At 37.2% G+C, this 26232-nt stretch overlaps 1 protein-coding gene and 1 pseudogene across 3 annotated transcripts in view; both read left to right on the forward strand.

The window, feature by feature from the left end:
- The window catches only part of TRAK2 (trafficking kinesin protein 2), a 76721-nt gene that overhangs the window by 22745 nt on the left and 27744 nt on the right, over window positions 1-26232 (forward strand). For 2 of the 3 annotated variants that reach the window (XM_050750619.1, XM_050750620.1), the window contains exons 2-3: window positions 7538-7827; window positions 20957-21151. In XM_050750619.1, coding sequence (XP_050606576.1) covers window positions 7737-7827; window positions 20957-21151 — 286 coding nt within the window. In that variant the 5' untranslated portion in view covers window positions 7538-7736. Of the gene's footprint in view, window positions 1-7537; window positions 7828-20942; window positions 21152-26232 lie in introns of those variants that run through there. The other variant, XM_050750621.1, reaches the window with a different exon arrangement.
- Window positions 15138-18962, forward strand: LOC126932105 (SCY1-like protein 2; annotated as a pseudogene).

The raw sequence follows: 26232 nt of genomic DNA on the forward strand, positions 1-26232 counted from the left end.
TAAAGCTAGTCCTTAGAGACCTACAAAGAGATTTAGACTCCCACACAATAATAATGGGAGACTTTAAGACCCCACTGTCAACAACAGACAGATCAACGAGACAGAAAGTTAACAAGGATATCCAGGAATTGATTTCAGCTCTGCACCAAGCAGACCTAATAGACATCTACAAAACTCTCCACCTCAAATCAACAGAATATTTATTCTTCTCAGCACCACATCGCACTTATTCAAAAATTGACCACATAGTTGGAAGTAAAGCACTCCTCAGCAAATGTAAAAAAAACAGAAACTAGGCCAGGTGTGGAGGCTCACACCCATAATCCCAGCACTTTGGGAGGCCGAGGCAGATGGATCACGAGGTCAGGAGATCAAGACCATCCTGGCTAACACGGTGAAACCCCATCTCTACTAAAAGTAAAAAAATTAGCCAGGTGTGGTGGTGGGCAGCTGTAGTCCCAGCTACTCGGGAGGCTGAGGCAGGAGAATGACATGAACCCAGGAGGCAGAGCTTGCGGTGATTGGAGATCGCACCACTGCACTGCAGGCTGGGCGACAGAGTGAGACTCCGTCTCAAAACAAACAAAAAAACAGAAACTATAACAAACTGTCTCTCAGACCACAACGCAATCAAATTAGAACTCAGGCTTAAGAAAGTCACTCAGAACCACACAACTACATGGAAACTAAACAACCGGCTCCTGAATGACTACTGGGTAAATAACAAAATGAAGGCGGAAATAAAGATGTTCTTTGAAACCAATGAGAACAAAGACACAACATACCAGAATCGCTGGGACACATTTAAAGCAGTGTGTAGAGGGAAATTTATGGCACTAAATGCCCACAAGAGAAAGCAGGAAAGATCTAAAATTGACACCCTAATATCACAATTAAAAGAACTAGAGAAGCAAGAGCAAACACATTCAAAAGCTAGCAGAAGGCAAGAAATAACTAAGATCACAGCAGAACTGAAGGAGATAGAGACACAAAAAACCCTTCAAAAAATCAATGAATCCAGGAGCTAGTTTTTTAAAAAGATCAACAAAATAGACTGCTAGCAAGACTGATAAAGAAGAAAAGAGAGAAGAATCAAATAGATACAATAAAAAATGATAAAGGGGATATCACCACCAACCCCACAGAAATACAAACTACCATCAGAGAATACTATAAACACCTCTATGCAAATAAACCAGAAAATCCAGAAAAAATGGATAAATTCCTGGACACATACACCCTGCCAAGACTAAACCAGGAAGAAGCTGAATCCCTGAATAGACCAATAACAGGCTCTGAAATTGAGGCAATAATTAATAGCATACCAACCAAAAAAAGTCCAGGACCAGATGGATTCAGAGCCAGATTCTACCAGAGGTACAAAGAGGAGCTGGTACCATTCCTTCTGAAACTATTCCAATCAACAGAAAAAGAGAGAATCTTCCCTAACTCTTTTTACGAGGCCAGCATCATTCTGATACCAAAGCCTGGCAGAGACACAACAAAAAAAGAGAATTTTAGACCAATACCCCTGATGAACATTGATGCAAAAATCCTCAAAAAAATACTGGCAAACCGAATCCAGCAGCACATCAAAAAGCTTATCCACCATGATCAAGTGGGCTTCATCCCTGGGATGCAAGGCTGGTTCAACATATGCAAATCAATAAGCGTAATCCATCATATAAACAGAACCAAAGACAAAAACCACATGATTATCTCAATAGATGCAGAAAAGGCCTTTGACAAAATTCAACAGCCCCTCTTGCTAAAAACTCTCAATAAACTACGTATTGATGGGACGTAGCTCAAAATAATAAGAGCTATTTATGACAAACACACAGGCAATATCCTACTGAATGGGCAAAAACTGGATGCATTCCCTTTGAAAACTGGCACAAGACAGGGATGTCCTCTCTCACCACTCCTATTCAACATAGTGTTGGAAGTTCTGGCCAGGGCAATCAGACAGGAGAAATAAATAAAGGGTATTCAATTAGGAAAAGATGAAGTCAAACTGTCCCTCTTTGCAGATGACATGATTGCATATTTAGAAAACCCCATTGTCTCAGTTCAAAATCTTAAGCTGATAAGCAACTTCAGCAAAGTCTCAGGATACAAAATCGATGTGCAAGAATCACAAGCATTCCTATACACCAGTAACAGACAGAGAGCCAAATCATTAGTGAACTCCCATTCACAATTGCTTCAAAGAGAATAAAATACCTAGGAATCCAACTTACAAGGGATGTGGAGGACCTCTTCAAGGAGAAGTGCAAATCACTGCTCAATGAAATAAAAGAGGACACAAATGGAAGAACATTCCATGCTCATGGATAGGAAGAATCAATAATGTGAAAATGGCCATACTGCCCAAGGTATTTTATAGATTCAATGCCATCCCCATCAAGCTACCAATGACTTTCTTCACAGAATTGGAAAACACTACTTTAAAGTTCATATGGAAACAAAAAAGAGCCCACATTGCCAAGATAATCCTAAGCCAAAATAACAAAGCTGGAGGCATCACGCTACCTGACTTCAAACTATACATAAGGCTACAGTAACCAAAACAGCATGGTACTGGTACCAAAACAGATATAGACCAATGGAACAGAACAGAGCCCTCAGAAATAATACCACACATCTACAGCCATCTGATCTTTGACAAACCTGACAAGAACAAGAAATGGGGAAAGGATTCCCTAGTTAATAAATGGTGCTGGGAAAACTGGCTAGCCATATGTAGAAAGCTAAAGTTGGGGGCCAGGCGCGGTGGCTCAAGCCTGTAATCCCAGCACTTTGGGAGGCCGAGACGGGTGGATCACGAGGTCAGGAGATCGAGACCATCCTGGCTAACACGGTGAAACCCCGTCTCTACTAAAAAAAAAATACAAAAAAACTAGCTGGGCGCGGTGGCGGGCGCCTGTAGTCCCAGCTACTCGGGAGGCTGAGGCAGGAGAATGGTGGGAACCCGGGAGGCGGAGCTTGCAGTGAGCTGAGATCCGGCCACTGCACTCCAGCCTGGGCGGCAGAGCAAGACTCCGTCTCAAAAAAAAAAAAAAAAAAAAAGAAAGCTAAAGTTGGATCCCTTCCTTACATCTTATACAAAAATTAATTCAAGATGGATTAAAGACTTAAATGTTAGACCTAAAACCGTAAAACCCCTAGAAAAAAACCTAGGTAATACTATTCAGGACATAGGCATGGGCAAGGACCTCAGGACTAAAATACCAAAAGCAATGGCAACAAAAGCCAAAATAGACAAATGGGATCTAATTAAACTAAAGAGCTTCTGCACAGCAAAAGAAACTACCATCAGAGTGAACAGGCAACCTACTGAATGGGAGAAAATTTTTGCAATCTACTCATCTGACAAAGGGCTAATATCCAGAATCCACAAAGAACTTAAACAAATTTACACGAAAAAATCAAACAACCCCATCAAAAAGTGGGCAAAGGATATGAACAGACACTTCTCAAAAGAAGACACTTATGCAGCCAACAGACACATGAAAAAATGCTCATCATCACTGGCCATCAGAGAAATGCAAACCACAATAAGATACCATCTCACACCAGTTAGAATGGCGATCATTAAAAAGTCAGGAAACAACAGGTGCTGGAGAGGATATGGAGAAATAGGAACACTTTTACACTGGTGGTGGGACTGTAAACTAGTTCAACCATTGTGGAAGACTGTGTAGTGATTCCTCAAGGATCTAGAACTAGAAATACCATTTGACCCAGCCATCCCTTTACTGGGCATAAATCCAAAGGATTATATATCATGCTGCTATAAAGACACATGCACACGTATGTTTATTGTGGCACTATTCACAATAGCAAAGACTTGGAACCAACCCAAATGTCCATCAATGATAGACTGGATTAAGAAAATATGGCACATATAGACTATGGAATACTATGCAGCCCTAAAAAAGGATGAGTTCGTGTCCTTTGTAGGGACATGGATGAAGCTGGAAACCATCATTCTGAGCAAACTATCGCAAGGACAGAAAACCAAACACCGCATGTTCTCACTCATAGTTGGGAATTGAACAATGAGAACACTTGGATACAGGGTGGGGAACACCACACACCAGGACCTGTCATGGGGTGCGGGAGGGGAGAGGGATAACATTAGGAGAAATACTTAATGTAAATGATGTGTTAATGGGTGCAGCATACCGACATGGCTCATGTATATATATGTAACAAGGCTGCATATTGTGCACATGTACCCTAGAACTTAAAGTATAATAATAATAAAAAGTAGTATTAGACAGAAGACATCATCTTTTTCTCAGGGCTGATAGCTAAGGGGAAACTAACAGGAGGGCGCATTTGAGTGTGTACTGTATGTTAGGTACCAAACTAGGAATTTGTCATTTTTATTTAGTTCTCATGTCTGACCCTTCTTATAAAGGGTAGTTATTAATATCCCCACCTTGAAAATGAGGAATGAGACTCAGAAATGTTAAATAATGGTCCCAAGGTCAGAAAAGCAGTAAATAAGGTTAAAATTCAGACTTGTCTAATGTCAGGCCACATCCACGGTACTATGTTCAGTACTGCTCCAAGCTGATCTTTCTGAGGAGCTCAGATGTAGACAGGGCATGTTCAAAGGGCTTATTTAGATCTAAAAAGTCCCCAGGAAGAGCATACCATTGCCAGATCACCCTTGATCTAGTGCACAGTGTGCAGGCTGGACAGGTTCCTGAATTGCCCTGGAAGTCAGCGTTTTTCCTGCATGACTCTTTAGATGGACTTAGTTCTTAGTTCAACTTGGTTTTCTCTATTCTGGTATGCAAGAATTAAGACTAAACCATTAACAAAACCTCCAAAGTTAATTTGCAAAGCAGTTTTCTAGAACAGAGGTCCCCAACCTTTCTGCCACCAAAGACTGGTTTCGTGGAATATGATTCCACGAAATTTCATGGAACAATAATATGATTAAAAGAACCGCAGTTTTGTTTGAGAATTAGTGTGGACCAATATGAGAGATACTTTGCTTTTATCCTATTCCTTTTCAGTCTCTCTCTCTTCACAAACAAATACATAACTTATTACTTAAAAAAAAAAAAATGCTTTCTGGGGTGGGGCACAGTGGCTCACGCCTGTAATCTCAGCACTTTGGGAGGCCGAGGCGGGTGGATCACCTGAGGTTAGGAGTTCAAGACCAACTCGGCCAACATGGTTAAACCCCATCTCTACTAAACTCCTTTTTTGGGAAGGACTGCTATTTATTATATCTCTTTTTTTTTTTTTTTTTTTTTTTTTTTTTTTTAGTAAAATGTTTTATCATTTACCAAGTAATAGAAATTGGTAAGAAATGGAAAACCCATGCCAATAACCACAGAAATGTTTGAAATTTTACTAATCTGTGGAGATCTGAAAGTCTAGGTGTTGGGAAATCCTGGTCTGTACTCACTGAACGCCACTCTTACCATCTCACTTCCCAACACCTTGCAGCCTATCTTTGGATCCAGTCTCTTGGCTGAACTGGTTTCAGGAAAGTTATCATTGATTTTATGGTCCCTTACCCCTTTTTTAATAAACCGAATTTTCCCTTTGACTTTTGTATAATGTTTAATTCCGTTCACATTCTATCTCTGAAACTCTCCTCCCTAGGATTTGCTCAAAGCGCTTCTCTATTCTGCCACAGTAACCATTTTCAGTCTCCTTTGTTTACTTTATTCCTTTCTACTTCTTGAGGGTAACTCTCTTGTAAAACATTGAATATTTATGATGCCTGTGAAGAGTAGACATGAGAATGAATTAACTATACATGGAAGCCACACGTTGCCAACCAGAGACTGTCTTGATAGAAACCAAATAAGTAGAATTGAACAGTTTTACTGATGACAGTTCCTGATTTTTTTAAGTATGCACATATATTTAGTACATTACATTCCTTTGTATGTTCCACTGTTATTAAACTATTTATTTATAGATGTTTAGTTCCAGTTGTGTGGTGTGTGCTTTTTTTTCCCCCCCAAACCAATACTGTATGGGCATCCGTATCCCTACATCTTGGCACACTTCGTGAGTATATCCATTGTGTAAATTCCTGGTGGTAGAGCTGCTAAGTTACAGCATGTGTGCATTTAAAAGTTTGGTAGACATTGCCAGATAGCCTTCTGAAAGCTTGTACCCTTTGTACCTTTTTTTTTTTTTTTTTTTTTTTTTGAGACAGAGTCTTGCTGTGTCACCCAGGCTGGAGTGCAGTGGCGCAATCTCGGCTCACTGCAACCTCCGCCTCCCAGGCTCAAGCAATTCTCCTGCTTCAGCCTCCCAAGTAGCTGGGATTACAGGCACCTGCCACCACACCCAGCTAATTTTTGTATTTGTAGTAGAGACGAGGTTTCACCATGTTGGCCAGGTTGGTCTGGAACCCCTGACCTCAAGTGATCGCCCGCCTCAGCCTCCCAAGGTGCTGAGATTACAGGCGTGAGTCACCATGCGCAGCCCCAATTTGCACTTTTATCAACAGGGTTTAAGAGTGCTTCTTTCTCTACACCACCTCCAGCAAAGAATATAATAAAACTTGATGTTTGCTAATCTAGTGGTGAACTTTTTTTTGTTTATATTTTTGTTTTAATTATGAGTGAAGTTGAGCATCTGTTGTATCAGTGGTTCTCAACCAGGGATGATTTTTGCACCCCCTCCCCCCAGCCTGCTGGGGGCATCTGGCAATGTCTGGAGACATTTTGGATAAAACTGGAGAGGGTCTGGGGAAGGGATTCCGCTGGCACTTAGTGGGTAAAAGATCCTACAATGTACACGACGAAGCAATAACTGGCCCAAAATGTTAATTTTCCAGGATTAAAAAACCCTGTTTTGTATTATTCCATTTCATCTTCTTCATTGGTTTATTATCTGTAATTCTTGAGTTTTTTAATTGGTTGGTTTCAGGTTTATAGTATACTTCTTTAACTTATCACAGTATATCTTCAAGCCATATGTTACTATTTCATGTGTAATACAAAAGCCTTACACCAGTGTATGCCGATTTCCCCACTCCTGGCCTTCGTGCTACTGCAAAACATTCTACTTCTACTTATGTTATAGACTCTACAATACGTTATTAGTGTATTACTTTAAACAGTTATCTTTTAAAAAAATTAAACAGCTTTGTTTAAATATAATTAGCATGCATCAAATTACACATTTCAAGTGTACAATTTAACCACTTTTGATATGCATTTGTAAAACCATCACCACAGTCAAAATAATGAACATATTCATCATTCCAAAAACTTTTCTCCTGCCCCTTAGTAATTCCTCCCTTAACTCCAGGCAGCCACTGATCTGCTGTCACTATAGATAAGTGGACATTTTCTAGAATTTTATATAAATGAAGTTATAAACTGTGTATCTTTTTTTGTCTGACTTTCTTCCAGCATAATTATGAGATTTATCCATGTTGTATGTATTATTAGAAAAACATTTTTCATGACAGATATTTCAATTAATTAGATTCCTGTTGTTAAAGAGCATGTTGTTCTAGTCACTTGATATATTTTTGTTTTAGGTCATGACTCTCCAAAGTATGATAATCACATGAGAGTGCTCATTGCTACGGATGTCTTTTGACTCATCAGAGAAAATCTGTCCAAAAGAAAATATCCATGTGACCAAATCCATTTCATTATTGAATGGCTTGATGGATTTCCTTTACTCTGATTCATACCAAAGCTGTCCTTCTCAACCAAAGCAAGAAAGGATCCTGCATGAGTCAATCCCAGAATGCAATTTATACATCACCAACAGGTGAAGAAAACCTCATGAATAGCAGTCACAGAGACTCGGAGAGCATCACTGGTAAGTCCAGTTTAATAAATATTGAAGTGCTGTCGCTTACGGGAGAAAATGCAAATGCCTCAGTCCAGCATATATGACCTATCATGATGAAACCCAAGCCTGCCTTTCTAGTCTGATGTCCTCAGGGAAAGACTGAATTAATCTTGCATCCCCTGTGTCTCCTGACACATTAACAGCAATCTGTCGTTCATGTTGTTTCTTGTATCTGTCGGACTCCCCTGTACCCTGTGAACACCTGGTGAGTAGTAGCTGCATCATATCCATCTGATCTCCACAGGGCAAGGACAGAGTTACCTGTGTTTGTATACCCTGCAGGTACCTAACAGCAGTGCCTGGCACACAAGACTCTTGGGGCGTATAGCATATAACAAACATACATATAGGCCCATAACACTTTATCTGTAAGACTAAATCAAAAAACTCTGAGCACTCAAAGTTTTTTTCTATACTTTTATTCAAACACTCATTTGCCCACGAAACCAGACTTTGGCTGTTTCTGGACTTAACTCATTTAGTTTGAATACTTATATTTGCCGAAGATTTATTTATGTATTTAAATATGAGGTGCTGCCGCAAAACCAGCTGGGGATGTTATATAACATGCAGTTAATGTACAGTGCCACTTTTCTAAAAATCTGAAAAATTCTGAATTCTGAAACCCGTCAAAACCCGAAGTTTTTTTAAATTCATCCTCATTGAGGTATGTTTATTAAGATACAAGAAAATACACTCATTTTAAGTGTACAGTTTGAGTTTTGACAAAAATATCCACTCAGTGTAACTGCCAGTACAAACAAGTTCGAGAAGTTTTTATCATCCCAGAGAAAGTTCCCTTGTACACAGATCTCCCCACCCCTCACCTCCGGTTCCAAACAACCACTAATCTGCTTTCTGCCACTTTAAATTAAATTTGCTTGTTCTAGAATTTCATATAAATTCAATGTGTCTCTTTTGTGTCTGCCTTCTTTTGTACAGCAAAATGTTTTTGAGATTTATCCACTTGTGATAAGTATCAGAAGTTTATTCTTTTTATTGCTAAGCTGGAACTTAACTCATCTCTGCTATTGTAGCAGAAAAGCAGCCATGGACAGTACATGAAAAAATGAATGTGACTGTGTTTCAATAAAAGTTGATTTACAAAACCAGGCAGGGGCAGCAAGCTGAAGTTGGCCTGTGGGCTGTCGTTTGCTGACCTCTGCTGTACATCATCAACACTTGGTAATGTCAGTGGTTTTGATTTTAGCCATTCTAGTAGGTGTGTACTAGTATCTCTGAGATTTTAATTTATATTTTCCTGATGACTCATGATGTTGAGCACCTTTTCATGTGCTTATTAGCCATACCTAGATTTTATTTTGAGTCGTTTATTCAAATCATTTGCCCACTAAAATTTTGTCTTACTATTGAAATGTAAACGTTGAATTGTTAGTGTTCTTTACATGTTCTAGATGTAAGTCCTTTGTTAGATAAATGGACCGTATTTTCTCCCAGACTTTGGCTTGCCTTTTCATCTTCTTACTGGTGTCTTTTGAAGACCTATTTTAAATTTTGATGGAGTTTATCAGTTTTTGCTACTATAATTCATATTTTTGTGTCGTTTCTAAGAAATCTTCTCATAAAAGAAAAAGTTTGACAGTTTTTACCTCTACTTTTAAGTCAGTAGTCTACTTTTTTGAGTATGGAATTAGATTAGGGTCCAAATTTTTGTTTTTTGCTTTCCAATTGGATATTTCATTGTTTCTTTACCATTTGTTAAAACTGGTCTCTTTACCCTTATTGAAATACCTTGATAATTTCATTGAAAATCACCTAGTCATATATGTATGGTTTCTGTTTCTGAACTCTATCCTGTTCCTTTAATCCCTAAGTCTATCTTTACAGAAATACCACGTTGTCTTATTTACTGTAATTCTATAGTAAATCTTGAAATCAGATAACACAAATTCTCCAACTTTACTCTTCTTTTTCAAAAATTATTTTGGCCATTTAAGATTTTTCACATTTTTTATATAAATTGTTTAATCTGCTTGTCAACACTTGAGCCCAGGAGTTCAAGAGCAGCCTGGACAACTAGCTGGGCGTGGTGGCATGCACCTGTAGTCCCAGCTACTAGGGAAGCTGAGGCAGGAGGATAACTTGAGCCCAGGAGATTAAGGCTGCAGTGAGCTATGATTGTGCCATTGCACTCCAGCCTGAATAACAGAATGAGAGACCCTGTCCCTAATAATAATAACCAGCTTGTCATTTTCTTTCAAAAAAGAATGCTGGACTTTTGAATGGAATTACATATACTCTGTAGAGAATTGATAATTTGAGAATAGTGAGTCTCTTAATCCATAAACTTGATATATCTCTCCATTTACTTAGTTAGGTCCTCTTTAATTTCTTTTAACAATATTTTATAGTTTTTATTGCATAAGTCTTGCACATATTTATTAAATTTAGTCTTAAGTATTTTTTAAATGGCACTGTTTATTTAATTTCATTCTCCTACTGTGTGTTACTACTATAAAGAAATGAAATTGGTTTTTTTAATGTTGATCATGCATTCTGCAACTTTGCTTAACTTACTAGTTTTAGTAACTTTTTGGTAGATTTCTTAGAGTTTTCTACATACACCATAATGTCTGCAAATAGAGACAGTTTTGCATATTCTTTTTCAATCTTGGATGCCTTTTATTTATTTTTCTTGCCTTATTGAATGAGACAGAATCTCAGTATATTGTTGAATAAAATGGTAATAATAAACATTCTTGACATATTTCCAGTCTGAGGAGAAAAGTTACAATATTTGACCATTAAGTCTCTTGAGAATGCCGTATATTAAATTGAGAAGATATCCTTCTCTTCCAAATTGGATGAAAAGTTTTTAGCATGAATTTTGTCAAATGGCTATTTTGCATCTGTTGAAATATTCATATGGTTTTTCTACCTTTGTCTATTAGTGTGGTGAATTCTGTTGGTTTAGTTTTGAATTTTAAACCAGACTTGCGTTCCTGGAAAAAACTACTTGGTTATGATATATTATCTTTTTTATATATGACAGGTTTTATTTACTAGTGTTTTGTTAGGGAATGTGTGTGTGTCTGTGTCCTTCCTAGTCCCATTAATAAGGATTATTGATTTGTACTTTTTTCTTTTTTTTTTTTTGCAATGTCTTTGCTTTATTTTGATATTGAGGTAATACTGGCCTTGCAAATGAGTTGTGAAGTATGCCTTCCTCCGTGTTTGGAAAAAGTTTGTGTGGAATTGGCATCACATTATTTTTCATGTTTTTACTTTTTAAACTAATCTAAATCTTTACATTTAAAGGGCATCTCCACAGATAACTTATAGTTGGGTCTTTTCTAAAAAGAAAATCCAGTCTGATCATCTGTACTTTCTATTTGCAGTATTTGGACCATTTAATTTTACTGTAATTATCACTTTAGTTGAGTCTACTGTACTCCTATTTTCTGTTTTTCTATTTGTTTCATCTTCCATTTTTTTCTCATTTTCTTTTTTTAAATTTATTTTTTTTATTTTAATTCTACTGTTGACATATTAGCTATACCTCTTATTTTTCTCAGTGCTTTCTCTAGGTTGCAATACGCACCTTTAACTTACCAAAGCCCATCTTCAAATAACATTATATTTAATACAGTGACACTCTTAAAACAGTATTCTTCCATTTCCCTCTACCATTCTACATATTATGATGATGCCTTTTACATCTACATATGTCATATACATAGTACATTATTACTTTTGCTTTAAATTGCTAATTATGAATTAAATAAATTATGAAAATAAAAGGCTTATGTATTACCCACAGATTTACCATTCTGTTATTTCTTTGGTAGATTGAAGTTCCCATCCAATATGCTTTTTGCCTGAATAACTTTAACATTTCCTGGGATATGGGTTGGCTGGCAATGAATAGCCTTAGGTTTCTGCTTGTGTAAGAAATAAAATTTCTTTTTTTTTTTTTTCTTCAGAATGGATCTCATTCTGTTCCCCAGGCTGGAGTACAGTGACATGATCATGGCTCACTGCAGCCTGCACCTCCTGGGCTCAAGTGATCCTCCCATCTCAGCCTCCTGAGGAGCTTGGACCACAGGCATGCGCCATCAAACCCAGCTAATTTTTTCTTTTTTTTTTTTTTATTTTTTTAATGTAGAGTCAGGGTTTCACTATGTTGCCAAGCTGGTCTTGAAATCCTGGGCTCAAGCAGTCCTTTCACTTTGACCTCCGAAAGAGCTGGGATTACAGGAGTGAGCTACCACGCCTGGCCTATTTCACCTTTTTTGAAAGATATTTTTCACTAGCACAAGATTCTAAATTGGCTTTTTGTCCATGTGTTTTAATGATGCTGTTCCATTGTCATCCATCTATCTTGAAATGAATAGTTTGCATTCACTCTTTGTTCCCTTAAATATAATGTGTCTTTTTTTTTTCCTATCTCTCTGCTTGTAGGATTTTTTTCTTTGTCACTGGTTTTTAGCAATTTTACTTTGGTGTGGTTTTCTTTGTATTTATGCTGCATGGAGTTGAAATTCTTTGAACTATAGGCTTAATTGTTTTAATTAAACTTGGAAGAATTTGGCCACCACTTTTTCAAATATTTTTTCTGTTCTTGCCTCTTTTTTCTTCTGGGACTGCAGACAGCTTAATATGACACAGCCACTGATGTTCTATTCAGTTTTTTACGCCCAATCTTTTTTTTCTCTGTGCTTCATTTTAGATAATTTCTACTGCTATATCTTCAAGTTTACTGTTCTTTTCTTCTGGAGACTATCTAATCTGTTTATCTTATCTAGTGAATTTTTTATTTTAGATGCTGTACTTTAGTTCTATTTGAGTTTTTAAAATACAGGTATATCTTCTATTTCTCTTCTCATTAAGTTACTGTTTTCCTTTTAAATTTTTGAGCATATTAAAAAATAGCTGTGTTTAAATGCTGCTTACTAATTCTGTTATTTCTGTCATTATGGGTCTGTTTCTGTTGACTCATTTCCCTCCTGGTTATGGATTACATTTTATTTATTTTTGCACATCTAGTAATTTTTTATGGACTGGTGAACATTATGAATGTTACATTGTTAAGTGTTTGGATTTTGTTGTCTTCCTTGGAAAAGTGTTAAAATTTGTTTTGGCAGGTCTTTAAGTTATTTGCTGATAAGGTTAACCCTTTGAGGCTTGTTTTTAATCTTTGCTATGTGGGTCTAAAGATCATACTGTAGACCATGCTCTAGTATGCTTGATTCTAGCGCTGATTTAATTCTCTTACCAGTAGGCATGACTGGAAAAAAATGGACATATGGAAGAGACATTTGGAGGATAAAATGGTAGAGAAGGAGTTGTCAAGCCTGGGCAAGAGTAATAAATGGAACATTATCAGAATATGGAAGCAAGGTGGAAGAGCTAGTCTAAAGAATATTTAGCCTAATCTACTAAGCCTGGATTGTACACTCATTTTTAATATTACATTTTGGAAGTAGGGAATTAATGACCTTGAATTTTCACAGGATTTCATTAATACCTATTTGAAGAAAACGTCTAGGGACTAGTATCTCTTGTAATGAATGTCACTTTTGTTCTTCATTGCCACTATACTCTTGAATACCTAATAGTCTGTTTTTAGCACTGCATGTATTTATAGTCAACTTCTCTTCCTGAGTATTAAAATGACAATCTATATGTAATATATGTGCAGCAGGAAAAATTCGGATAATCACATGGAACTTGTAATAATAGAATTTGGATATATGTTCAGGTCTCTTATTTAAGAGCTCTGTAAGGATTGAGAGCTTATTTAGAATCATATTTAAGGTTTTAAATCTACCTCATCTCTGTCTCATTGTGATGATCAAGCCACTGCTTCTCCTTCTGGGTGAAGAGGGATGTCTGATATTGCCAGCCTCCTTGTATTTAACTTATTAAAATGTCATTGTTAAGTCAAGGTCAAGTAGTAGGAATTTACTCTCTTAAGGATTTGTGTTCTTAACCAGTACTTTGTTGTTCTTTGCCAGAGCTAGAGCATGTTTCATTATACTACCCACAAAGGAAATACCACATCTCTTTAAAAGTGAGAGGGCTGACATGACATCCTGTATTTTCTCTATTTTAAGCCCTAGTATTTTAAGCATGTTAACAGGAATAACTCTCCTTTTTTGTAAACAGCTAAGTTTGGGAGGTGTTAAATGATGGGCAGTACTGGGAACAGGAAGATAGTGGCAGATACATAAAGACACAAAAGCCCAGTTTTGTTCAGAGATGGGGGGTGGGTGTTGTAGGTGTGCAAGTGAGAGAGTAGTGATGTAAATAGTATTCAATGAGTACCTATGATCTGCCAGATACCCTGGGTGCCTTAATTGCTTATTTTAGTTACTTTTACTACTGTTGTGAGTGATAAATGATCTTTATTTTACAAATGAGAGAAATTAAGGCTCTGAAAGGATAAATCGTGTGTCTAACTTAATTAGTAGAGGAGTCACATTCAGAAGCTACGTCTGATGCCAAAACCCAGGATCTTTCTAATATTAAGAATGAAAAATAAGACAATAAGTAGATTAGACACCTGGAGGAATTAGCAGATATGTAGGACTAATACTGTATGTTGGAGACATGATGTGTAGGAACTTGCTTTCTAGGACAAGTTGTCAGCCTTTGTCCTGTAAATGGCAGATAGCAACAAGAATGGGTACAGTGCTGGATAGGAAGTCAAGACACACGTTTGGTGGTTCTGTAACTCGGCAAGTTACCCATCTTTAAGTCTCAGTTTCCTTATCTAGGAGGCAGGATTGGATGGTTTCTGAAAGTACCTTCTACCTTTAATACTCTGTAATTATTTAGATACTATAGCAACCTTATTTTAGCAATCTTGATTTGATCTCAAGGTCTAAAAACTCAATAGTAATACAGTAATAAAAGTAGCTGACAATAGGTCTTTCAGTCTTTTTCGCCCTCCCTTAGTCTCTGTCCCCAGTCCCTCCCCTCCCTACCCCTTTCCCTCATCCAGCTCAGGCGGTGTTTGTGCTCTGTTTGTGCCCGTGGGGGTGGTGGAGGCAATGGAGTAAGCAGGAGGCAATGGAGTAAGCAGGAGGCAGCTGCCAGGTGCGAAAGCAGGGCAGGAACCGCCTGTGTTTAGGGGGGCGGGGAAAAAGAGCCCCAGCTCTGCCCCTCCTGGAAGGAGAGGGAAAAGGTAACTATGACTGCCCAATATTGCAGCCATGGAGTCCATGTGGTAATAAATTGAAGAGTACTGTTACAGAAGTAACAGCTGATGTCACTAGTGCTGTAATGGGAAATCCTGTCACTAGAGAATTTGATGTTGGTCAACACATTGCCAGTGGTGGCAGTGGGCTAGCTTGGGAGATTTTTAATGGCACAAAAAAGTCAACAAAGTAGGGGCTGTTTTTGTCTTTGATAAAAAATGATTGGCAAATATCAAAAATTTGAAAAGGATCAAATCATCGATTCTCTAAAACAAGGAGTCCAACACTTAACTCGACTTCAACACCCTCGACTTCTTACTGTCCAGCATCCTTTAGAAGAATCCAGGGATTCTTTGGCATTTTGTACAGAACCAGTTTTTGCCAGTGTAGCCAGTGTTCTTGGTAACTGGGAAAATCTACCTTTCCCTATGTCTCCAGACATTAAGGATTATAAACTTTATGATGTAGAAACCAAATGTGGTTTGCTTCAGGTTTCTGAAGGCTTGTCATTCTTGCATAGCAGTGTGAAAATGGGACATGGAAATATTACTCCTGAAAATACAATTGTGAATAAAAGTGGAGCCTGGAAAATAATGGGTTTTGATTTTTGTGTATCATCAACCAATCCTTCTGAACAAGAGCCTAAATTTTCTTGTAAAGAATGAGACCCAAATTTACCTTCATTGTGTCTTCCAAATCCTGACTATTTGGCTCCTGAATACATACTTTATGTCAACTGTGAAACAGCCAGTGATTTGTATTCTTTAGGAACTGTTATGTATGCTGTATTTAATAAAAGGAAACCTATATTTGAAGTCAATAAGCAAGATATTTACAAGAGTTTCAGTAGGCAGTTGGATCAGTTGAGTTATTTAGGATCTAGTTCACTTACAAATATACCTGAGGAAGTTCGTGAACATGTAAAGCTACTGTTAAATGTAACTCCAACTGTAAGACCAGTTGCAGATCAAATGACAGATTCCCTTCTTTGATGATGTTGGTGCAGTAACACTGCAATGTTTTAATACCTTTTTCCAAAGAGATTATCTTCGGAAATCACAGTTTTTCAACAGACTGTCAAAGGTTCTACTGCCCAAGCATGTCATTGTGCAGAGAATTTTGACTTGTTTGACTTCAGAATTTGTAAACCCTGACATGGTACCTTTTGTTTTGCCCAGTGTTCTACTGATCATTGAGGAATGCACCAAAGAAGAATATGTCAAATTAATTCCACCTGAACTTGGTCCTGTGTTTAAGCAGCAGGAGCCAATCCAGATTTTGGTAATTTTCCGACAAAAAATGGATTTGCTACTAACCAGAACCCCTCCCGATGAGATAAAGAACAGTGTTCTACCCATGGTTTACAGAGCACTAGAAGCTCCTTCCATTCAGACCCAGGAGCTCTGTCTAAACATCATTCCAGCCTTTGCAAATCTTATAGACTACCCATCCATGAAACGTACTTTGATACCAAGAATTAAAATGCCTGTCTACAAATGTCTTCCCTTGCTGTTTGTGTAAATTCATTAGTGTGCTTATGAAAGATTTTGGAATACTTGGATAAGTGGTTTGTACTTGATGATAGCCTACCCTTCTTACAACAGATTTCATCCAAAGAATCTGCAGTCTTCATGGGTATTTTAGGCATTTACAAATGTACTTTTACTCATAAGTTGGGAATCACCAAAGAGCAGCTGGCTGGATAAGTATTGCCTCATCTTATTCCCCTGAGTATTGAAAACAATCTGAATCAGTTCAATTCTTTCATTTCCATCATAAAAGAGATGCTTAATAGATTGGAGTCTGAACATAAGACTAAGCTGGAACAACTTCATATAATGCAAGAACAGCAGAAATCTTTGGACATAGGAAATCAAATTAATGTTTCTGGGGAGACAAAAGTTACAAATATTTTGAATCAGCAAATTGACAAGGTTGTTAACCACATTGGAGCAGACCTTCTGACTGGCAGTGATTCCAAAAATAAAGAGGATGGGTTACAGAATAAACATAAAACAGCATCACTTACATTTGAAGAAAAACAAAAATTAGCAAACGAACAAGAGCAGGCACAGAAGTTGAAAAGCCAGCAGCCTCTTAAACCCCAATGCATACACCTATTGCTACTGTTAAACAGAGTAATGACTTGACAGACACATTGATGGATAATATGTCATCTTCGACTAGCCTTTCTGTTAGTACCCCTAAACCTTCTGCTTCAAGTACTTTCACTTCTCTTCCTTCCATGGGCATTGGCATGATGTTTTCTATACCAGTTGATAATACAAAGAAAAATTTGACAAATGGCCTAAATGCCAATATGGGCTTTCAGACTTCAGGATTCAACATGCCTGTTACTACAAACCAGAACTTCTACAGTAGTCCAAGCACAGTTGGAGTGACCAAGATGACTCTGGAACCCCTCCCACTTTGCCAAACTTCAGTGCTTTGAATGTTCCTCCTGCTGGTGCAAAGCCGACCCAACAAAGACCCACAGATATGTCTGCCCTTAATAATCTCTTTGGCCCTCAGAAACCCAAAGTTAGCATGAACCAGTTATCACAACAGAAACCAAATCAGTGGCTCAATCAGTTTGTACCTCCTCAAGGTTCTCCAGCTATGGGCATTCAGTAATGGGAACACAGATGAACATGATAGGACAATCTGCCTTTGGTACGCAGGGTAATCCTTTCTTCAACCCACGGAACTTTGCATAGCCACCAACTACTATGACCAATAGCAGTTCAACTAGCAGTGATTTAAAAGATCTTTTTGGGTGAGGTGTCTTCCTTCTATTGTGAAGGATTATTTCAGTTTTAATCATGGGTGAACTGATTTACATCTTTATATAGTTGGCTTGGAGGAACTACTTCTATGGGAAAGTGAATCGTTCTGTGACAGAAAACATCTGTCACAGATAGTATGCCAGCATAATAGTTGTATGGACTTCTAACCAGTTGAGTTTTTTTTGTTTTTGTTTTTTTTTTTTTTTTTTTTTTTTTTTTGAGATGGAGGCTCGCTGTGTCGCCCAGGCTGGAGTGCAGTGGCCGGATCTCAGCTCACTGCAAGCTCCACCTCCTGGGTTTCCGCCATTCCCCTGCCTCAGCCTGCCGAGTAGCTGGGACTACAGGCGCCCGCCACCACGCCTGGCTAATTTTTTGTATTTTTTAGTAGAGACAGGGTTCCACCGTGTTAGCCAGGATGGTCTCGATCTTCTGACCTCGTGATCCACCCGTCCTCCCAAAGTGCTGGGATTACAGGCTTGAGCCACAGCGCCCGGCCCAGTTGAGTTTTTTTTAAAGCATTGAGAATTTTTTTCTCTTACCAACTCCTCTTCAGGTTTTTAAAGACCCAACCCTTCCCAATCTCAAAGAGAAAAAGGACAACTGAGTTATCTTGAGTAGCTGAATTTTTTAATCGGATGTTTATTTTGGCTTGTGAATCTTTGTGTTATTTAAAAAATTGAGTTGATGGTCATTGTAAGCTCATCTATTAAGTACTACATGGTACACAGTCTACCTTCACAAGTCGTTAGTGTTCATTTTAATATGTGAAAAATCTTGATGCTGTATTGATTTGCTTCCATTTAAGATGACAGTGAGAAAATGATAAGCATAAAGAGATCAGGTTATTTGCTTTTTCCAAACTTACTTTTCAGATGAACTAATGTTTAGTACAAAGAGGCTGAGCAAATACTACGAAATTTAACTTAACCTACATTTCATTGGCTAACCATCTTAAATGTAAACTAATCATTGTAAATTATATTTTAGCATGGTCTGCCTCAAATGGTAATGTATTTTTCTGCATTCACTTGGATATATTTAGAATCACTTTGGTATATGCTGATTTGTTTGGATATTTGACAAAGCACTCTGATGTGACTTCCCTGACTACTAACTTCATATTTCATTTCAAATTCAAACTTCTGAGGTTGCAGCATATATGAATTGCATTTTCTTTTTTTTTTGTTGTTGTTGTTGTTGTTGAGACAGAGTCTCGCTCTGTCGCCCAGGCTGGAGTGCAGTGGCCTAATCTCAGCTCACTGCAAGCTCCACCTCCCAGATTTATGCCATTCCCCTGCCTCAGCCTCCGGAGTAGCTGGGGCTACAGGCGCCCGCCACCTCGCCTGGCTAGTTTCTGGCTAACACAGTGAATTGCATTTTCAAAAGGAGATTTGTAAGAATTAAACTGTATTTAATGGGTAAACTTTTGAGATTTCTGCTGTATTGTTTCAAATGTAATAAACTTTATTCTCTAAAAATAAAAAAAAAAAGAAGCTGACATTGATAGAGTGCCTCCACAGTGTGCAAGGCATTGTACTAAATACTAGTATTTTTCATGCATTTGTCTCATTTAATTCATATAACCTAGGAGGTAAGTACCTTCTCCATTTTACAGATGAGGAAACTGAGGGTTAGAATTGAGGTAACTTACCCAGTGTCACATTGTGGTATGTGTAGAGTCAGGACTCAGACCAGAACTATCGCTATACCATATTAAATTTATGTTATGTGAAGGATAGAGAAGATTTTTTAGAGGAAACGTTTTTTCCCCTCCCCTTTCCGATTTTCTTCACCTCACATGTTTTGAGATTTAGATGTACCATTTCTTTAAAATAAAAATGGTAAAGTACTTATGTCAGTGCCAGTGAAATTTAATGCAATTTTTAAAAACATTTAGTGACTATGAGAATATACTAAAATGTAATTTTTCCAGATTTTGAAGAATCATCCACAGAATTCAAATTTTGTTATTAAAGAGCATATCATTTTATCCCTTTGAAACTATTTTCTGCTGGTTGCTTTGTATTGCTTTTTCCCCCAAGCATGTAAGTTGAGATCAGACCCCTTTCACTTTGTTTTTAAAAAGTATATATCCAATTATTTTGTGTCAGTTAAAAATACTGTTTAAAAATTAAGCAGCCTGCTGCTGCTTCAGAGACATACACCTCTTTTAAACAGTACTAAATAGGTTGATAGGGAGAAAATATGAAATTTCTACAAATTAATTCTAAACTTTAAAAGCATAGTTATAAAGACAGGAACAACAGACGGGCGTATGTGAGGGATGAGGGTGGGAAGGGGGAGAGGATCAGAAAAAATAACTGTTGGGTTACTAGGCCTAGTACCTGGGTGACAAAATAATCTGTACAACAAACCCCCATGACATGAGTTTACCTATATAACAAACCTGCACATGTACCCCTGAACCTAAAATTTAAAAATTAAAAAATTAAAAATAAAAAAAACATAGTTATAGTCACTAAGCAATATATTTAGATAGTATATAATTCAGATTTGTGGTATCTGCATGTTCTTACTCATGTGGAAGCTGACAAAGTTGATCTAGAAGTAGAGAGTAGAATAGTGATTACTAGAGGCTAGGAAGGGTAGCAGGAAGGAGCGATCAGGAGATGTTGGTTAACAGATACAAAATTACAGCTGGATAGGTGGAATAAGTTCCAGTGTTCTTTAGCACCATAGGGTGGCTATACTTGGCAATAATTTGTTGTATATTTTCAAACAGATAAAAGGTAGGATTTTGAATGTCCTCAATGCAAAGAAATGATAAATGCTTGAGGTAAGGAATGTGCTAATTACCTTGATTTGATCATTATACATTGTATACAGGTGTCAAAATATCACATGTACCCCATAAATATATCCAATTATTTTGTGTCAATTAAAAAGACTTTTTAAAAATTACTGTCAAAAAAATGTATGCCATCATTTTTACTTTAGAAGTTCTCTTACTAAAAGAAAAAAAAAACTATACTATTAGGATATACTAATAAAAATCAGTGGAGAAATGATCTTGTCTAATATTTCTTTGGTTGTCCTACTTTAGAAAAACTAATTTTCATCATTTTCTCTGTAGCCTAGTAAAAGTTGAAATATATTGGATTCATTTACATAGACTCTCCTCTTCAGATGTCTGCTCCAATGAGGATCTCCCTGAAGTTGAGCTGGTGAGTCTGCTAGAAGAACAACTACCACAGTATAGGCTAAAAGTAGACACTCTCTTTCTATATGAAAATCAAGACTGGACTCAGTCTGCACACCAGCAGCAACATGCATCTGATGCCCTCTCTCCAGTCCTTGCTGAAGAGACTTTCCGCTATATGAGTGAGTATTTTTTTACTCTTTTAGTCTGTGCATTGAAGTAATGATCATGGGTATCTTGGTATTGATTTTTAAAGCATTGATGTTTAATAGCCATTGTTCAGTGTATACCTACTTTCATGTGAACTGATTTCACAGGAAGAGATAATTCTGTGTTATGTCTGAATGCAGAAAGTTTGTCATCCTTAGGACTCTCAGTGTCCAGTGTTGTAAATATACTTAGATGTTTTCATGATTTGATATTTTCCTCAGACTGAGTAGAAAAGGGAACTTTTTAAAAAGCGAAGTGATTTAAAATTTTAATATTCCTTTATAACTGTCAACATTTATTATCCCAGTAGTTTGGTATCCTAAGCTATCAGCTTTTGACTTTTATCTTTATTAATATCTTTATTAAACACAGTCACAAGAATTATGTCAGCATAATTAAGCATAGTTCTTAGATATATAAGAAGTTTTAATAATGCCAGGAGAAATAAATATACACTATATAGTAATATTTATTATTTAAGGATTCCTAAGTGAGAGACTGAGCCAGATTTGTCCTAAAAATAGGTCTGTTTTACACCAAGCTATTAGAAAGGACAAGGAAATTTTTGAACTTCGAAGTATGGAGACCCTTTTGCATTTGATTTTATCCCAAAAATCTGCATTAAGGCTGAAATTACTTTTCTGAAAATTCATTTGGTAAAAAATGTTTTGTGCACAGTAGCTATTAGGATATATAATAAAATCTTATGAGTTCAATATTGATATGTTTGTGAAATTCCTTTAATTAGAATTAAGTAGGTGATTGCATCAGATCCTAGACATTTTCCCAGTGAGTGCTTCAGTGTTTAATGCCAGATTGTCGTTGGAGAATGACTATTGTGCAATACTCATTTTCATCATAATCATTAACTTGTTTTTAGCACTAGTTTCCTCGAATTTTTTTCTAGTCGTTTCTTAGAACTTATTACTACTCAAAAAAAATTATAAACATTGTTTCAGCTGAAACTGAAATATCAAGAAGCCCAGTGAGTGTTGTAGTGTTTTAATGCCAGATTGTTTTTTATGTATAAATATAAATAACGTATAAACATTATTTCAGAAACTTAAATATCAAGAAGCCCAAATACAATTGTGTTTTTGTCCTTAATATTTCTTTTAAATAGCTAAATTAAGTTAAATTAAGGCTCCAAAGGTTTTCTTGACATTTTAGTTTGAGAATTTGCTTGCTTGAGATTTTTCTGGAAAATAGTTTTTAGAAGGAACAGTCTTTCTTATTTCTGGTGTCCTTTGTTCCTTGAGTGTTTAAATTTCTGAGAACTTTCTTTTCTTTTTTTTGAGACAGAGTCTCGCTCTGTTGCCCAGGCTGGAGTACAGTGGCACAATCTCACCTCACTGCAACCTCTGCCCCCCAGGTTCAAGCGATTGTCCTGCCTCAGCCTCCTGAGTAGCTGGGATTACTGGCGCACACCACCATGCCAGCTAATTTTTGTATTTTTAGTAGAGACGAGGTTTCACCATGTTGGTCAGGTTGGTCTTGAACTCCCGACCTTGTGATCCGCCCGCCTCGGCCTCCCAGAGTGGTGAGATTACAGGTGTGAGCCACCACACCCGGCCTAAATTGCCAAGAACTTTCAAACTGAAATTTCATCTGGATAAATTTAGTTTGTCATTATTTTGATAAAGTGTCACAGAAAGTGCCCTTCAGTTTATTTGTTCTTTGTCCTCTCAGCTACTGAGCGGCAAAACTATAGCTAGAAAGTAGTCTTAGATCATGATTTAATGGAGTTAACTTTTAGGATGAATTATAAGTAAAAAGCCTAGAAAATAAAAGGCAAAATTTAAAATACTTTCCAAGACTTTTTACAAAATGATAGTGTCCAAGGGAGCAATTTAAAACTTGAGATTAATAGGATGATACTGACCCATACTTCAGGGTTCTGGAAAACTGTCCTATTTCTTTAGTGTAATGGTACTATTTTCACTTCAACAGTTTGAAAATTGAACTATACATGATATACCTAAGATCGTGAAGCAAATAAGCTAGGATGATTCTGATAATTTACCTTTGCACTGTACTTTAAATTCCACTGTTATTTTAAAGGTTAATGGTTAAATCATATATAAACTTCATTATGCATTTACACCTTGTGAATGTAAAAGCTAAATGATTTATTTTATTTAGCAAATTGACCAAAGTTTAAAAAGGAAGATACAACACATTCTCTCACCCTTTCCCACAGTTTTCTATCCCTCTGAGATTTCGAGATTTGTGGTTTTGAATAATTACAATGTACCCTGGCAAACCATCCTAGAGCTCAGCTCCCTGGGTTACTTTGGGCATATCTCTTCCTCTCACATGCCAGTGGATACTTGTGCTTTTTAAAATGAATTTTAACACCTAGTAAAAAGGCGGCACAGGCAAAGGCACTTTCTTTCTTATATAACACAAAGAAATTGAAAGAGCTGTGAGAAGATAGTGATTTGGAAGGAAACGTAGCCAGCATCTGAGCTTCGGAGCCTATCTCACAAGAAATGGGGAAGAGTGGGTAGTTCTCTGAAGTCACCCAATCCAGAAAGAGATTGTTTACTTTTAAGATAGAACATTGGGAGAGCAATGAGTGGGCAAAAAAATCAATCAATCCATCCCAGTCCCTGCCACACACATGTAAAGTTTAAGATGGTCAAAAAGTGTTTTACCTGCGGAACAGGCCACCCAGGGTTTTCTTGATTTTATTAAGACTGAGTCCCAGAGTGAGCTGTGGGGGAGCCGTGCAATCAGAACACGTTACAGACTGTACCGTTTATTCATTTAAAGGCTAATGTTAGAAACATGATTCTTTCAGGGGGTTTTATTTGGTAATAGAGGATCATCACCTTTACCACTTCCTAAGGCATAAGAGGGGGAAAAATGATTGATTATCTAAGTTTTATTTTAGGCAGTGGTTCTCAAAGTGTGGACCCCTGAAATCAATGTCACTTGAGAAATTGTTAGAAATTCATATACTTGGGCCCCCTACTCCACCTACAAAATCAGAGACTCTGGGAGTGAGACAGTCCTAGCTGTCTGCGTTTTAAAGAGTCTTCCTGGTGATACTGATGCACACTCAAGTTTGAGAACCACTGATACAAAGCATTGCCAACCAAAGTAAATGGCCATTTCACAGTGACATTAATAGGAGAATTAAGGAATTGGGGAGAGTGTATAATTTTGCAGACAAATATGGTCATAGAAGTTATTACTTCCAGTTAGTAGGTATACTTTTCCTCAGGCTCTGCCCTCAAAAATTATTAACCTGTACTGGCAGAAAAGGACGTATGACAGATGAAGTTCAGGAAGTGTTAACCATAAGCCCAGTCATAGAGGTTAGCAGATTTATTTTTCCCCTAGATAAACTCTCTCCTTCGGTTCCACAAGAGAATTAAGCTATATACTCTAAGACACTTAGCGTTTATACAATGGATTGCCTTATCATCCATGCATCAGGTACTAGCTTTGTACAGTCCTTGGGAGAATTGAGAAAATTGTCATTCAAATGGTCTGTAGGGCCTGATTCTGCCCTGGAATCCTGTTGAGAAAGACTGCCCTAGATGGTGTGTATCATCAGTTTCTCTCAGTCATTTTGAAGGCAGAAATGTTTGCTGTATCGTAGCAGCAATGGCTGTGGTCGCTTCTTTAGGGTTAAAACATCAGGACTGGTCTGTAGTTGTCAGGAGCTATTGTAGCTTTTACTATGCCATGTGGGCACTGTTTGTGTTTCATTTCTATTTTTTTGTTGTTGGTTTTGTTGGTTTTGGTGTGAGAACGTTGGAGAGTGCTGCAAGATTAGAATTCTTTTTGGAATTCAATAATTGGGGTAAAAACTTTAGATCTTGAAAAGGGACATATGAGAGAACTATCAAGCACCATCTCATGTAAATGGCAGATACTAGAATGGATTATCAACGGTGTTTCCCATCCTGAAAATAATCTGAGATTGAGCCGGTTACTGTGAAATTATGCAGGGCTAGAACATAAAGTAAGGATTAGTGAAGTGCTTATGTATGTTAAACTCCCACCCCATATTTTCAGGAACATTAGATTCTCCAAATATTACACCAAAAATATTGCACATTAATTAACAACCTCTGGAAACAAGTTGCAAAATTGTTCTGTAAAAATATCTATCATCTCCCTGATGTATAAATACTTTTTTAGAGAGTTAGGAAAGTGCGTGTCTGGAAATAAGCAAGGATCGTTGCTAATTTCTGTATCATTTAACATATTTTCAACAACTGAAAACTGAAGGGAAAATATGTTTTGATAGGATTGATTTTAACAAAGACAACCTGCTTGGCTATCTCTACATTCTTGGTTACAGAATTATGATGAAGAACTAGTCTGTGGTTTTTGAAGCATTTAATTACAATGTCTAAAAGCCAAGACATTAAACACTTAAGAGTTTTGCCCTGAGTACTTTTGGAATCGTTCCAAGCAGCGTGTCTTTATCAGGAGTGTTGTGTTAAGGAAGAGAAGACAAAACTGATTCCACTGCAGAGAGAAAAATCCATTGTGTTCCTTTCTGTTTTGTGCCTGACATCTTTCTGTGCGATTGAAGAGGCCCAGCTTTTGTGAGTTTGTAGTATCTAGGCTGCACATACAATGTAAGAATATGAAAATTCTGATTGCACTATATAACTTCTTTGCCATAACAAATACTTAGGCATTTTAAAGTTCATTTTTGCTTTTTGAAACTTTTTAACAAGGGTTGCTGGGTTTTTGTGGAGTTTTTTTTTTGTTTTTTGTTTTCTGGGTTTTTTTTCTGTTTGGAAAGATAACATTTGTTCTTTATGGAAAATTGGCAAAACACTGAAAAGAAAACAGATCAGCCATAATCCTTACCCAGAGATAACTACATTAACATTTTAATGTATATCCTTCCAGGCTCTCTTCAATATAGATATTTATAGATATGCTCACACTTTAAAAAGCAAAATTGGGATCTATGCTGTTTTATTGTATAACATGCATTCACAGATGTATATGCTGGTATTTCATTCGACAAGGACTTTTTTGTGTTCTTAGTGGGGCTGCGGCAGAAACAGCAGCAAAGTGG

Source organism: Macaca thibetana, chromosome 12 (genome assembly GCF_024542745.1).
Source record: "Macaca thibetana thibetana isolate TM-01 chromosome 12, ASM2454274v1, whole genome shotgun sequence".
NCBI classification, from domain to species: Eukaryota; Metazoa; Chordata; class Mammalia; order Primates; family Cercopithecidae; genus Macaca; species Macaca thibetana.